We start from the raw sequence: 15,974 nt of genomic DNA on the forward strand, positions 1-15,974 counted from the left end.
GCGAAGAATTTAGAGCTATAGTGACTTGAAATAATGAAATGTTGCTTTTGCTCCTCTGCTTTTCTAGCTAATTTCCAACTTCTGAGTTCTTCTCTGCATAGTATGCGTCCACTCTCTTCATAGCCATGAAGTCTTTCTTTTACATTTCTATCCCACGCTTCCTCCTGTGAGTGCATAGTAGTAGTAACACGTTTCTCCCCCCCCCCCCTCCATTTCATCTTTGCAACAGTCCAGTGAGATAGGTTAGGCTGGCTGGCCCTGGGTCCCCCCAATGAGTTTTATGGCTCAGTGAGGCTTCGAATTTGGGTTTCCCTATTCGTAGTGCAATATAGATGCAGAGGAGTTAGCCGTGTTAGTCTGTGGTAGCAAAATCAAAAAGAGTCCAGTAGCACCTTTAAGACTAACCAATTTTATTGTAGCATAAGCTTTCGAGAATCAAGTTCTCTTCGTCAGATGCCTGATACAGATACTGGCCAGTATCTGTATCAGGCATCTGACGAAGAGAACTTGATTCTCGAAAGCTTATGCTACAATAAAATTGGTTAGTCTTAAAGGTGCTACTGGACTCTTTTTGGTAGTGCAATATAGTAACTGCTGTACCATGCTGGCCCATTAGCTTTATTTTATGAAACAAAACAAAGGCACGTCCCATGTTTGTGGAGCGCAATTTTATATGTGCAAAATATGTTCATTGGGCACATATTTCAAAACCCACAGAAGCCAGTGTCCAATTTCTGTGCAAAACTAATGGGAAAATATTTTACGCTATCTCAGAAATGGTCAGATTTGTAGACGACTGGGCTCCTAACATATGTTTTTCAGCAAAGCTCCTATGAAACAGATAATGCTTAGGAGCTCAGCTTATATAAACATACTGCTGGAAATATGAACCGTAAGTGTTTTGAGGGAGATTCTTGCCACGGCTTGTGAGGGAGTGCCATTTCTGATGTTGCATCGTGGAAGCTGTAATCGGAGAGATTGTGGGCACAGAGGCAGCCCACAGGCTGGCTATCAGGAGGGAGTGTCGGTTGCCAGAGCTGGCAGGGTGTTGCTTTGGCAAGAACTCCTGATTGTCTGCCAAGGAAGTTTCAAGGCCTCTGCTCAGAAAAAAATACAAGTTCACGCTGCAGTTCCTTTTCTTGATAAATTGACTCGTTTTAAACATGTATGTTTGTCTGTAACGCTTTTCACCAATTTTTAATACCTAAAGCCCTGAATGAGATTTTAAAAAATAGATGAAATTGTACGAACAGTAACAGCTCGCCAGCCATTTAAAAAAATTCTCCCACATTTAGAAGGCTGGTGATTTCCTTTAAAGATGATTTAACTAGTGCCTAAAAGTGAATGAGAAGGAAGCCTGGTGGGTGTCCCTGTCAGAGACTGAGGTGCTCCCACTGGGAAAATCCAGAAACTGCTTAATTACTTTCATTAAAAAAAAACACTTCACAATATCTTCACATTTGCCATCACAACAACCCTGAGAGGGCTTGGATACTGCAGAATGTTTCCAACGATAGGACAGATTTCTGACAGTGGAGCAAGCCTTCCTTATTCCCCTCCTCCTACTGCAGCCTAAAATATCCCTCAACAGGCCAGTCCTGAGGGACAAGGGATCCGCAAAAACAGCATGAGGGAAGGCTTGGAGATCAACCGTGGGATTGTTGAAAATTCCCCTTCCTGTTTGTTGAAATTCTCCATGGGATCCAGCCCATGGATGGAATTTATATCTCGACTCAGCCTGTGAAGCTCCTGGGTGACCTTGGCCCAGTTGAGCTCTCTCAGCCTCACAACCGCACAGGTTTGTTGTGAGGGTGGAATGGAGCGAGGTGGGGGGAGAGGGTCTGGCAGAAGAGAGATAAAACTGTGGTATATAGTGGGGGCCTACACAAATGACAAGATGGCATGAACTGAGTGACCAGAATTAAATATAGAGGATCGCCTAGTGAACCATGGGCAGAAAGTAGAGTGGCCAGCTCCAGGTTGGGAAATTCCTGGAGATTTTGGGAGTAGAGCCTGGAGAGGGTGGGGTTTGGGAATGGAGGGGCCTCAGTGGGGTCTAATGCCATAGAATCTACCTCAAGAGCAACCATTTTCTAAATGGGAACTGATCTCTGTTGGCTAGAAGAGGTAAGTTGTCATTCTGGGAAATTTCCAGCCACCATGTGGAGGCTGGCAACCCTAGCAGAAAAAGATTGAATCTCTTTCAAGTATTGAGATAAAGAAGGCATTTGAGAATATGAAGTGGAGGGAGCACAGGAAAGTAGAACAGAAATTCTACTACTTTCCCTCTTCTACTATGAGATTGCATATATTTTTTTGTCTGTTTCCAGTTTTTATTTTAAAGAGTCCATGAGGACTGGAAACCTAGTTCAGATGAATGGCTCAGTTTTGATGATCCTGCAAGCTATGGTTCAAAGGACTGGGAACGTCCAGGCTCTTGTGTCAATTTCCTCCGTTTCTGGGTTTCTGCCCACAACAGTTTGCATGACATCTGAATCACACAAACTCCTGTTAGCACAAGATTCCTGATCTGGTTTGCAAACCTAGTTCTAATGGCCTGGAAAGTAATGCTAACCATAGTTTGGCCAATTTGGACAACTTAGCATTTGGGGAAGGGAAGAGAAGCAAATCCATGATGTATTCCTAATTTCCAAACTGCGATGGGTGATCTATACTAGTGTTGGGGCATAAGTGTTATAAATAACATAGTATCAGGAATGTATCTGCCATGTGGATTTTTAGGTTAATTGAAGCTGTGCTCTTGGTGGTACAAATGCCATCTGGAAAGAAGCAAGAGCTATAATGTGGCACCCGCTTGAAAAATTTCAGCTGTCGCTTGGGCATGCCAGGATTTGTGTTACTCTAGTTGATCCAAGAGCAGTTGGAGAGCAAATCAAAGACAGAAGGATGGGCAGCTGTGCTCCAGTCCTGCTGGGGCCCTGGCAGGATAGGGGCTTGCTACCTCTTGCCAGCTTCAGTCTTTGTCTGTAAGGGGAAATGGGTAACCAGAAGTGTATTGAACTGTCTAGTTTGCTTCAAACTGGTGAGGATGTAACCCTGGTTTTAAGAAATGGGAGACTCACTCGCAGGAGTGCTCTCTCCCTCTCTTTATCCCCTCATGCCTTGATCACCATTAAGAGATGTATTGGCGTGGACACTAACCTTGGTGCAGGTGATGGAACTAACTACTTGGCACACGTGTGTGCTCAAGTCTGCTTTTGCTAAGATGTGCATGTGTGGAATCTGTTGGGGCAAATCAGCAGGAGGGAACTTCGCTTAACCCTCTCATACCTAGCAGTCTCCCTGTCATATATGTCTGTCTACATACCTGCCATGAGTATTTTCTTTATTCTGCACTCTGTACTGATCCTCTGAGAGGATGTGAAGTTGCATATCGGTGGCCTATTTGGCTGGGAGTTGCTTATCTTACAAGTGCCTACTGTGGTGTCTACTTTTCGTTTTTGCAGCCGCTCGAGAATGTGTCCTTGAGTACCGGCTTGAGCCTGGGAACCGAAAATGTCTTCATTTTTTGCTTCTCTCCTCCAGTTCTTCTCTCCTCCTGTCTCAGACCCCCTCCCCCCACTTCCTGGCTCCTTCACGCCAGAATCCTAACCATCCAAATCCTAAAGGCGGGAACTTTCTCTATAACTAACCCCTCCAAAGTTCTGCACGTCATTTCTGCCAATACCCTTGTCTGTGTATGCTGATGCTGATGGATCTCTTAATACCCTGGAGTGTTTGCAGTGGAGTACTATGGGGATCTAACTGCCAGAACCTAACATTGAAGTAGGATTCCCTTTCTTCTGATCAGTGAATTTTTTTAGATTCCCTGGCAATCCAAATAAAATATTGGTTACTTTCTATACCATGATGGCTTGTTATTGTGATAGTAGTATTCTTACTGGGGGAAACTGAACATGTTTTTATTAGGAAAGAAAGCAAAGTCCGGTAAGCTCACTGGTAACGTTTCCCCTGGAGCCTCTGTCTTAATAGGATGCTGACTGGTGGTGGTGGTGGGGAGAATGTGATCTCACAGCAGCACAGATTTAAATGTACACACCTGATTTCAGAACTTTTAAGCTGTTTTTGAGCATGCTTTTTTCTTTATTGGTTGTAGGCTCTGATGTTTTTTTTAAAGCCAGCTGTGTGATGAGGCTGTAAAGCTCTGCCTAGATAGTTTTTAAAAAAATGTAAACTTGGACAATTGATAATGTTTAAGTTAATATCCAGTTTCCAAACATTAAAATTAGTATGTCGAACAAGGATCTGGGAGACCCAGGTTAAAATCTGCACTCTGCCATGGAAGTTCTCTTGAGTGATCTTGAGCCATGTCACTCTCAGCCTAATCTACCCTACAGGGCTGTTGTGCACATATTATGAAGAAAGGAAGAAACTTATAAGCTACAATGGGACCTTATTGGGGAGAAAAGTGAGATATACATACGTAAATATTTACATCCTGAAAGATTTAGCACTGCGGTATGAAAGAACAGGAATTGTTTAACAAGGACACCCCCACCTTGAGTTTGTGTATAAGTCTGTTTTGATTATAGAGGAGGCCAGCTTAGTGCGGTATTTAATACAGAGACACAATGAGCATACTCCACTGAGAGCATCTAATTATGGTCTATTTCTGCATGTGGTTGTGTATTGAATTGTGTTTGTAAGCACTCTGTCTGGCTGCTGAGAGGCTGGGTAGGAATCTGTTAAATAAGCAATTTTTTTTTAAAAAACCCTGCTCAATCAGATCAAAGGCCCGTCAAGCCAGTCATCTTATTTCCCGCAGTAGCTAAGCAGATGCCTCTAGGACACCCACGACAGGGTATGAAGGCAACAGCCCTCCCGTCACCCATTTGCTGTCCTCCTAGGTATTCAGGCACCCAACCTTTGTGGATGATACCTGTTGATAGATTCACCCTACACGATCCCGTCTCATTGGCAGTCCCTTGTAGAGGGGGATTAGAAGAAGGCTGAGGAGGAATTGGGTGAAATGCTTTTCAAGACAGGGTTTTACTCATTCAAAATGCTCTCTAAGAGGAGTGTCATATGAAGATTTTTTTAAAATGTAGGTCAATCAGCAGAAGAACTTCCTGTGTATACTGTAGGCGTCTAACAGTACAATCCTGACCAGACTTACACCCTTCTAAGCCTATTGACTTCAACAGATTTATGATCTCAGAAGAATTTCTGCACTCAAGCAGACAGGACTTTCTTTTGTTGCAGTTTGTTGCTTGTCTTCTCCCATGGACTTGCGTCTAGTTTGGTGGGGAGACTAGAATCCAAGTGCCCCGAATCCACTGTCATCTTGACCCCCCGCCCCCATCAACCTCTCCCCCTTCCCTCAGAGGGCTGTATCACAGATACCTGGATACAGGAAACAGCAAACTTATTTCCCTGCTTTACTGGAGAATAAGAAAAAGGGGGCCGGGGATAGCAATGTCTCATACTGGAGAAACTATGTTCTTAAGGTGACATAAAGCTGCAGAACCAGTGGGGTGTATTTGTTAGGATATGAGTGAATGAGGTTTGAATCTCTAGTCTGCCGTGGAAGCTCACTGGGTGACCTTGGGCCAGTCACTCTCGGCCTAACTGAATTCACGGGGTGGTTGTGAGGAAAAAATGCTTTGTGCCCCCCCCCCAATTTGGGGAGAAAAGCAGGGTATAAAAATAGAACCTCTCTAGCATTGGGTATATTTTCAGTCTTATTTGAACAATGGGGGATTCCGCATGATCGATTTTGATTGGACTTTCTGAGCAGTCGTGCTGCAGTGGAGTCGTACAAATCCACCGCTCCCCGATTCCACATTAAGGCTTTTGTTTCGCATTGACATTTCATTTCATCATGCTTAAAGTCCATCGTGCGGAATTTGCCAGTATAAAAATCGATTCCTCATTGCTTTATCCGGGGGAAGTGTTGACAGACGTGTGTCTTCATTTTTTAATTCCACCCCCCCCCCCAAAACGTTGCTACATGTAAACGTTGCATCAAACAAACACATCTGATAGGTCAGAGCATTTCCCGCTGATATCGTGGAATGAGTATTGGTTATTGACATTTGGAGGGAAAATTGTTACCGATGACCCCGCTTTCCCTCTGCCTCAGAAGCTGTCAGCTGTCAGCGAGCAACAAGTAACAAATTTGGCACGTTGAAAAACGGACCCGTTATCGGTCAGCTGTCGTTACATGACACAGGATATGTTTCTGCATAGACTTGTAGAAACATTGCAACGTTTTTAATAATTTTTTTAAAAAAAGAGGGGAAGGGAAAGGTAGTGGGTGTGGCTTAGAAAACATAATTGGCCAATCAAATTAAGTTGGTTCGAAGGGCGAGAGAGAGAGAGAGAGAGAGAGAGAGAGAGAGAGAGAGAGAGAGAGAAGGGCAAGGGGGGGAGAACATCGGATAAAGAATTTCGCATGATTAAAATCCCTAATCTGCTGCGAATGGACAAATAAATCGGGGAAAAGCAGGATGGAAAAAAACCGGACAAAACCTGCAGTGACTTTGAAGCTGCTGCTAGGATTGCCTTCCCACGTGTGGAAACAAAGAAAAATCGAGGTCAATTGGAAGCTGAACAGCAGAAAACCACTAGTGTGGAATCACTAAGGCATTTATTCTTTTAAATTTTATAACTGCTAAGTAAAACCATTTTCTATGCTTTGTTGTGGGCAGTTCAGTTTGTGGGGTTTTTTGAACAGATACTACATGTTTTCTCAAATTTGCTGAAAAAATAACAGATCCCCCATGACTTCAAAGCTTTTGGAAAATGTGCCTTTCTAGATGTAGAAAGCATCCCCTTCTGTGGATGGTGTATTGGGGTCACCATATGTTATTTCTTGCAGCATGCAGTTTGGGGAATAACTGGTTTAACTAGTTTGTTCCAAATAGTTTTGGAAACCACTTCAAGTGGTTTTAGTAATCTTTTAGTTCACCAGGCCAAGTCTGCGGGTGGCCCAATTGTCCCCGAGGTGGGATGTTTGTGTAAGGGCTGCACCGCTTGCTGCTCGCTTCCATACACGCTCTTCCACACAAACCAAAAAACCCCAAACAAATCCCTCATACATAAAACTTTGCAGATCAGTGAGAAAACTTAAACAGAACATGTCTCTCTGGCAAGGTAATATTCTGTGTGCAAGATTTGGTATGGCTGGGGGAGCTGTCACTCATGGAAGGTTACTTTCCCCTTCTTAGGATTTGGCCTGAAGTTTCGGTTTAGCTTCTTTCTCAGGGTCGCCAAGGGAATGGCTGAAGTTTCAGCATGGTAGTGGTGGTAATGGGGGCAGCACGAAAAGGACAAACTATTTGCTTTATTGATTTACTTCATTCATATCCTACCTTTTTCCCGAATGGAGACCCAAATCATTCTCCTCTCCTTCATTTTATCCTCACAACAACCCATTGAGGTAGGTTAGGCTGAGAGTGTATGACTGATCCAAGGTCTAGCAAGCTTCCATGGCAGAGTGGGAAGTCTAACCTGGCAAGTCCTAGTCTGAAACTCTAACCACTAGACAACATTGGCTTGGTTTGACAGCTTTGCTATTAGTGCTGGCTTCACTCCTGAAGACCCGGCACATCTAGACACTTGCCCTAGCCTGCCAGGTGCCATCTTTTACCCCCACCTCATCAGGCTCCTTTGTTCTACCATTCACCACCCAGTTCCAGCCCTGACCTCTGAGATCCTACTAGTTTGTTCTCAGTATCCTTCCCCCTGAGTGTCAGAGGACCTTGTTGTCTTATGTGTTAGCCCCCACTCCCCTTGCAGTCTGAAATTATACAGTATAGAAACAGGTTTGCCCTGATCTGGATAGCCAGGTGAGTTTGGCCTCATTTGGTCTCAGAAGCTGAGCAAGGTCGTCCTTGGTTAGTAATTGGATGGGAGACCTCCAACGAAGATCGGAGTTGCAGAGGCAGCCAATGGCAAACCACCCCTGTTAGTGTCTTGCCATGAAACCCCCACCAGGGGTCGCCATAAGTGAACTCTGACTTGAGGGCACTCCACCACCAGAAACAGGTTTACTAGATCCAGTGAATTAAGTTTAGACTCAGTCATTTGTGTCTCACAGATAAATGCCCCACAAGTCATAGTCCAAGAATAACATCACAACACAGAAGCGCACAGGACAATGCTCACATTTTTGCCCACCTCTTCCAAATTTATTGAGGTGGTCTTGTCTGTAATATACATAAGAAAGCACAGTGTGCTGAAGTATAAAACAAGACCTAGAAGTACGCGCAGAGCCAATAATGCTGCAGCCTACTTAACTCTACATACTACAGAACTCCAGGTTAGAAAGCCTTCTGTGTAGTCAGATCCTAGCCATTTTACTGCTATATAAGGTCAACTAATTTCTACATAGCTCCTCATTATCACATTGTAACCGGGGAAAATCTCTTGCTTTTTGGGTCAGCTGATACAGATTAGTGGTTAAGAGACTAAGCTGTGATCCAAGGAACTTCTGTTCCTTGTTGCAGTACATTCTGTGGCCTTAGGCAGGCAACTTTCAGCCCCAGGTCAAAATGTTTTTATTCACCCAGGCTTTTAACTGAATTTTTATCCCCTTGTCTTGTTCTCCCCCCCCCCACTTTTGTGCTGTTTTTTTTATGTTGATGTTAGTGGTGGCTGTTCTAGTTTACTGCATTCTAAGGACGGATAGATAGATAAGCTTAAATTGTGTTTTTATAATTGTATCTTTAATTTTTTCCTTCCATCTTGAACAGACTTCAAAGAGTGCAGGATAGGTACATTTTAAAACATTGCTTCATTATTTTGTTTTATAGCCCACACTTTCCCTAATGTGGACCCAAAGCTTTCAGTTTTCGGTATTGTGAGTGAGGGGGAGAAAATACTCTCTTTGCATCGCTAGGCCTCTATCAGCTTTTAAAATTTTTATTTTTTATTTTTAATTTTTTAATTAATTTTTTATTTTTAATTTGAACATTTCTCACTGACACAAGGTATAAAAATAACGCAGACAATTAGCACGAGAGATCTGATAAGCAGTGCAGTAAGACTAGGATTGCAAAAACTAGAAATAATGCAAAAAGCATCAGACATGGTATAACACGTGATGCAGAAAATGGAATTACAAAAATAGAAAACAGCGCAGTAAGAGGAGGATTATCATAGAATAAACAGGTAATGCATACCACATGCAGTGGCATAGAATACAGTCTTGTTTCCTTTGTAAAAACCACCTTTCTGAAACGGTCCATTATACTATAGATCTCCCTTCAGCCATCTCCCCACCCCCACCCCCCACCTTTTTAATATCCCAGACTCTTCCGCCTTTTCTGTTTGGAAGATTCCCTAAACTCTTAATCATGGGGTTGAAATGAGGATTCTAATTTTTGTGTTAACAAGTATGACTATAGAATCAGTGGGTGGGTGATGATTCTCCGTGAATTGTCATGAGAGAGTGATCTTCTCTGTGTGTGTGGGTTGCCAAAAGACATCTGCTTTTAATGCCAGAGGCTAACAGAGATGCTTCAGTTGCCCTAGGCTTGGGTTTGGGGGTCTCATCTCAATATCCACAGATTTCTGATGCTGTCTGTTCTCCTTTTAGCACATGGTTATGAGCTTTAGAGTGTCGGAGCTGCAGGTGCTTCTGGGGTTTGCGGGCAGAAACAAGAGCGGACGGAAGCATGAGTTGCTCACGAAGGCATTACAGCTGCTGAAATCCGGCTGCAGTCCGGCAGTTCAGATGAAAATCAAGGAATTGTACCGCCGACGGTTCCCCCGGAAGATCCTGACCCCCTCAGACTTATCCATGCTCCACCTTCAGACAGGACAGCTGCCGTCGGCCACAGCGCTGACCCAGGGCACTATGTGCCACTTGCCCTACAATAATGGATCTGTGACTTCCACTGTGCCGGCCGGTATGTTGCCCCCGGTGCCTATGTTGGGACCCAAACACGAGACTGATGTTCCACATTTGTCGCCGCCCATCCATCCGGTCCATCCTGACGTCAAGATGAGGCGGTTACCCTTCTATGATGTCTATGATGAACTCATCAAACCCACCACATTAGGTATGTCTGCTGAACTCTGGTATTCTTTTCTGAAAATTCATTCTCTCTTGCTTAGTTTTTCTTCCCTGCTGACTGTAGATGGAAGTGTTGGCTTGATGGAGGCAGAAAGGAAGAGTTATGTGGGACTCTGATAAAAGATATTGGCTGAAACTGTTGCGTGAAGCATCAGTTAGTCCATAATCCGGGACAAGAGGGGTAGGGGAGAAATTTCTATGGAGGGGATGAGGCCGGTAGCAAGGCTCAAGGACACTTTCTTGGAGTTCTGTTTATTTGGAAGATGTGAAGGAACAGACTCAGAAGCATCGTTTTTTTGGATTCGCGGGAGACTGGAAAACCCTGTGGCCATCCCAAGTCTCTGCTTGGTGCCGCAGTCCCTTTCCCTCTCTCCCGGGGAGACGGGTACCAAAAACTAAGTGGGTAGTAACTGCTTGCCATCAGCAAATATCCCGCTGGACAGGTTTGCACATCCAGCACTCTTACCCCCTGCCCCCGTTGCCATTTAGAGACTCCACCTAATTGCTGTATCTCTTGCTTTGCCCCACAAGCAAGTGCAGGGACAAGGGCTATCAATTGTCCCATTTCACGCTGTCACACTCAAGGGATAGCGTGCTTACCTGTTGCCCTTCCCCATTACCAAACTTTAGATAGCAAGACCTAAGAGGTATGCTGTGTTTACAGAGGTCAGAGCATACAAGACATAAGAAAGTTTAATAAACAAAAATAAAAGGCTATATGTGGGCTGTTCAAGCATCAGGCTGAACAAGTCCTCTTGCCCTATACTTAGTACTCAGCCTAAGCAGTGTTTAATTAGGGCAGGTTAGTATTTCTTGAAGTTGCAACATAGAGTTCAGCCTTGCATTAGTTCTCAAAGCTGAGACTTCTCTCCATTGGGCAAGATGGAGTCCCTAGATAAAGACTTACTCCTGCGTGGCTTGTGCCTCCCTGTCAGAAGCCATATGAAAAGAGAAAGCTTCTTTCCCGTGTCCTGGGAATTTATAATCTCCCATTGTAGAGTCTCTCCCCCCCCCCCCCGCCCCAATTCTGATCTTCCTGCCTTAATATGGAGATCAAAAAGAGTCCAGTAGCACCTTTAAGACTAACCAATTTTATTGTAGCATAAGCTTTCGAGAATCACAGTTCTCTTCGTCAGATTCTCGAAAGCTTATGCAACAATAAAATTGGTTAGTCTTAAAGGTGCTACTGGACTCTTTTTGATTTCGCTACTACAGACTAACACGGCTAACTCCTCTGGATTAATAGGGAGAGATTCTTTTTTAGCCATTCAGCTGTCTGTTCCTGGAGGTGTGACAGTCTAGCAAGGTGTGAGATGGCAACCCTTTGTTCTTCCCCGGCCTGCTATTAGCATAGCTAAGAGCTTGAGTGCTTTGTGTCTGGGGGAATCATCATTCCTGGTACTTGTCCTCTGTGCACATCTCCACAGATTTGCAAAGGAACTGCTGTGATATGGATATGGCATAACCCCATGGTTGAGTCCTTACGGTGAATTCTAAGGTGGAGGGCATTTCTTCACAGGGTTTTTAAAACTGACCTCTCAGCTATATCTTTCAAAACAGCTAACAAAGATAATATCAAGAATCGATGCTATAAAAGCAAAGAAATAAAGTAAATATACAGTAGTTCGTCCGAGTGGGTGCAGCTCAGTTAATTCAGGAGGATAATTCCAAAAACGAAAGGCGTGTGTATCACAAACCAAATTATGTCTTCAAATCAGAAATGGGAAGCTGTAGTTTGAAGTGAGTTTTTAATTTGAAGGCAAACCATGGTTAGTGTTAACTATAGTTGGCCCTGTTAGGGTGTCATAGTAAATCATGGTTTCTGCAAACCAGACAAGTGGAGGAGGGAATTGGTGCATCTGAAAGCAAAGGGGGTCAGACCTAGGCCAGCAACGTGTTCTCAGTGGCTGTGCCAGGCCTGTGTGTATTATATATTTAGAGCATTTATTTGCCACCTGTTCAGAGACCTGCTTGAATGGAGTTCACAAAATAGTACAAGATAAAGTCATCAAAATATAAAATCATTAAAATTAGCAAACCATAAAAAGACTTCAGCCACTAAAACACAGAGCATTAAAAATTTGCATTTCTGTCCCAAGCAGAGTTACTCCCTTCTAAGTAGTCCATTGACGTTAATGGACTTAAAAGTATGTAACTCTGCTTTAAGACTGCAGTGTCAGTAGCTCAAGTGAGGCCCATACAACAATTCTCAGGCTTGAAGGAGTTAGCGAAAACAATTAAAAAGATCAACCCCCCTTAGTTAAAAGACTGGTTAAAATAGAGCAGGGTAGATGCCAAGGAAACCTCAATGGGGAGGACATTCCACAAGGGAGGCGCCACCACTGAAAAGGTCCTTTTTGTGGTCATGAACTTGCATATAAGGTCTTGTAAGGAGGATCTTAACTGGCGGGCTGGTGGAGAACCAGCCAGAGGGGGAGATAAGTGGTTGTGAGGAACTGTTGCATGTCACCTGAAATGAGCTGGGCACTGCCTCTTCCCAAATTCATTAATCTATTAAATAAATTGTTTAGATCCCACCTTTCGATAAAGAACTTTCAGAGCAGCTCACAGTCTACATTACGTATTCAATAACAACAACAGATCACCAAACAAGTCAGAATAACACACATGTACTTTTGACTTGGGATCCCTGTCTTGTCCAAAGGCCACCAGATTAGGATCTGGGGGAGACAGGTTTGAATCCGCATTCTGCCATGTTAAAAAATGTATGCCCTTTTTACAGGGCTTTTTTTTCTGGGAAAAGAGGTGGTGGAACTCTCTATTATCACATGTGCACGTGCTTCTGGAAATGCGTGATGACGTTACTCCCAGAAGTGATGTCACTCCTGGAAGTGACGCCACTTCCTGGAACCCAGCACAATGCATTACGACAAGATAAATGTTAGTAAGCTTGGAAAATTACTCTATTATGAGAAAGGGTTTTTTTTCCTTTCTGTATCCTCTACAAAAAGTGAACTCTTCCATTCCCTTTCCCAACATTTCATTTCTTTGGAATCATATTTTAAAGTATGCAAGAAGGAGGGGGCCTCTACAAATCCAAAACCTGTCTCACAAATCTAAATTCTAACAGATTCCCTCTCCCAGCGTAGAAAAAAAATTCTAAAACTCTTTCTCAAAATTCCAGACTCTGAAATTCCTAATCTAATGAATATTGAGTTTTTGAATTTTCAGGGAGGGTTTTGCTTTACTGGAGCAATTCAAAATTGGATACTCAACTTCAGCTGCATTAAAGTTATATTTAGTTTAAAATGGCTTTATATATTGTTGAAAATCCACAACAACCTAAAATGGAGGTGCTGCTGGTGGGGGAAAGTTTTGATCCAGAGCAGGCGGAGTCTGCTGTTTTGGATGGGGTTGCAGTCTCCCTAAAGGAGCAAGTTTGTAGCTTGGGGGAGCTGCTGGATCCAGACCTTCTGTTGGACAAACAGGTAGAGGCAGTGGCCAGGGCAGCTTTCACCAGTTTCAGCTTCCAGGGCAAGAAAGATACTGCCACTGAGGCACATGCTCTGGTAAGATCAAGACTAGATTACTGCAGTGAACTCTGTGTGGGGCTACCCATAAAGACTGTCTGGCAGCTATACTTGGTACAGGATGCCATAACCAGAGTATTGGCTGGAGTGGGTTGTAGGGACGATATCACTTCAGTCTTATTCTACCTGCCCAGGCTTGTAGTTTGCTTCTGGCCCCAGTTTAGGGTGCTGGTATTGACCTTTAAAACCCTATATGGCTTGGAGCCAACGGCTTGGGGCGAGCATACCTGAAGGACTGCCTTCTCCTAATCACTTTCGTCATCTTCAGAGGCCCTACTTTGGGCCCCCCTGCCATCTGAAACTAGACAGGTGGAAACCTGAAAAAAGGCCCTTCTCGGTTGGGATTCTGAAACTTTGGAACTCCTTCCTCAGGAAGTTTCATCTGTCTTTCCTTATTGTTGTCTTCCACCAGAAGGTGAAGTTCCCCCCCTTTTGTTTAGCGTTCTCTCTTTAAATCTTATTAGCCCTCCTCCTTTTTTGTGAGTTTTTAAGTGTTTGTGTGCTTATATTTGTATGTGTTTCTATATTTATATTGTATTTAATTGTTTCAAGTATTTGTATTTTAAATGTTTCTACCCTGAATAGGATGGAAAAGCTTCATAGACATGCTTTAAATAAATAAAAGAACTGAGTGCCCCAGCAAGGATCCCTAGATGAGTAATACTGGTGTTAGCATGGACCATATTTGCAAGCCCACTTCCAACTGTTCTTTCTAAATCACAACCCCTTGTTTGTCAATTCAGATAGGAGGCCAAACTTAAAGCAAGCTTCCTTAACCCTGGCTCAGCATGATATAGGGACTAAACCACTGTTTCAAGGATTCGTTTCTTTTTTGAAGTTTCTTGCAAGATTTCCAAGGGGTTCTTTTGCACACTTTTGGAAAACAAATGGGAGATAAAGCCATGTTTCTCCTTTTACCTCTTTATCCCAGGCATGCAAAATTGCAGTAGTGGTTGTTCTTGAAGGCCTCTGCTAGCAAAGACCCCTGTGAGGGGGGCAGGAAGAGTTACTCTGGGTCCTAATAATTCCAGAAGGGTAGCATTGTTAGTTTTTAAGGTGGCACTAGACTGTTGTGCTCTGGATCTTGCATTCTTCAGATTCTTGGGCATGGGGAAAAGAAAAAAAATGACAAAACTGAAGGCAGCTGCAGGAAATCTAGTCCAAACTCTGTCTTAAGGTACACAGTTGTCTACTCTAAGATGTGTGTGTGTTGCACTTAAAACGTTCAGTGTCCTGTCTGATTACATACATTTGTATGGCAGATTCTGCCTCTTTTCCCCTCTGTTTACTGTGACTCATTCTGGTTTTGCTAGACTTGGGGAGGGGCAAGGAAATAGGCCAGAAACACAGCCCTTCCAGACAATGGGGGAGGTTACTCAGCCACCCCTTCTTGCTTCTAAGCCAACATTGCCCTTATGCTTCTAAACTAGGGTTATCAGTAGGCCAGGAGCAAAATGTTCTGTGTGGAAATCAGCAGCTGAAGGCAGTTTGGTGTAGTGGTTAAGAGTGGCAGGTCCCTAATCTGGAGAGCCAGGTTTAATTCCCCACTCCTCCACTTGAAGCCAGCTGGGTGACCTTGGGTCAGTCACAGCTTCTTGGAGCTCTCTCAGCCCCACCCACCTCACAGGGGATAATAATAGCATACTTTGTAAACTGCTCTGAGTGGGCATTAAGTTGTCCTGAAGGGCAGTATATAAATCAAATGTTATTGTTATTATTATTATTATGAAGCTTTCCATGTCATGCTATGAAGGAAAATAACATGGGTAGGCATGCTAAATAAGATCCCATTATGCCTCTGTTAAAGGGACAGGGAAGTTGGCAACTCAGTTTCAGATACATGACACCGTTGTCATTGTATAGCTTGTTATTTTAATGGTCCCTTTGTAGGCAGCCTTGGATGCCAAACGTTGAGAAATGAAGCATGAGAATCTTTTACATCACTGAACGGCTTCGCAGGCATAAGGTCTAGAAACTTGATTTAGAAATACAAATGGAACATGGCATATGTGGGAGTATTTAGGGCATAATGTCTGTTAGGTGTTCCTGGGTGTGTAGTCTTGCTTAAGAGCATAAAAAGGGCCTTGCAAGACCAAGCCAAGATCCACCCAGTTCAGTATTTTTGTAAGAATCTCAGGAACCAGGAAATCACAGTCCGTCATTGGATCACAGTTTACCTTCTGCTCAACCCTGGTTTGGAAGGTTGAGAGCTTCTGTACCCACGACTGCAGAATCATGATTTACAACAAACTCTCACTAATGAATTGTGATTTCAAGTATTCATGGTCCAGCCGCGTGGTACAGCTGCCCCTGAGCACACGACTCTTCTCTTTGTTGGGAGAGGGAGAGTGGACATAAACATGCTGGCCCCACCCCCTGCC

The 15,974-nt window shown here is 43.6% G+C and overlaps 1 protein-coding gene across 3 annotated transcripts in view; it reads left to right on the plus strand.

Moving 5' to 3' along the window:
• Positions 1–15,974, plus strand: part of PIAS3 (protein inhibitor of activated STAT 3) — a 52,551-nt gene that overhangs the window by 8,493 nt on the left and 28,084 nt on the right. For all 3 annotated transcript variants that reach the window (XM_054991479.1, XM_054991495.1, XM_054991487.1), the window contains one exon: positions 9,563–10,028. In XM_054991479.1, coding sequence (XP_054847454.1) covers positions 9,563–10,028 — 466 coding nt within the window. The remainder of the gene's footprint in view (positions 1–9,562; positions 10,029–15,974) is intronic.

The sequence above is a fragment of the Eublepharis macularius genome, chromosome 1 (assembly GCF_028583425.1).
Source record: "Eublepharis macularius isolate TG4126 chromosome 1, MPM_Emac_v1.0, whole genome shotgun sequence".
NCBI lineage: Eukaryota > Metazoa > Chordata > Lepidosauria > Squamata > Eublepharidae > Eublepharis > Eublepharis macularius.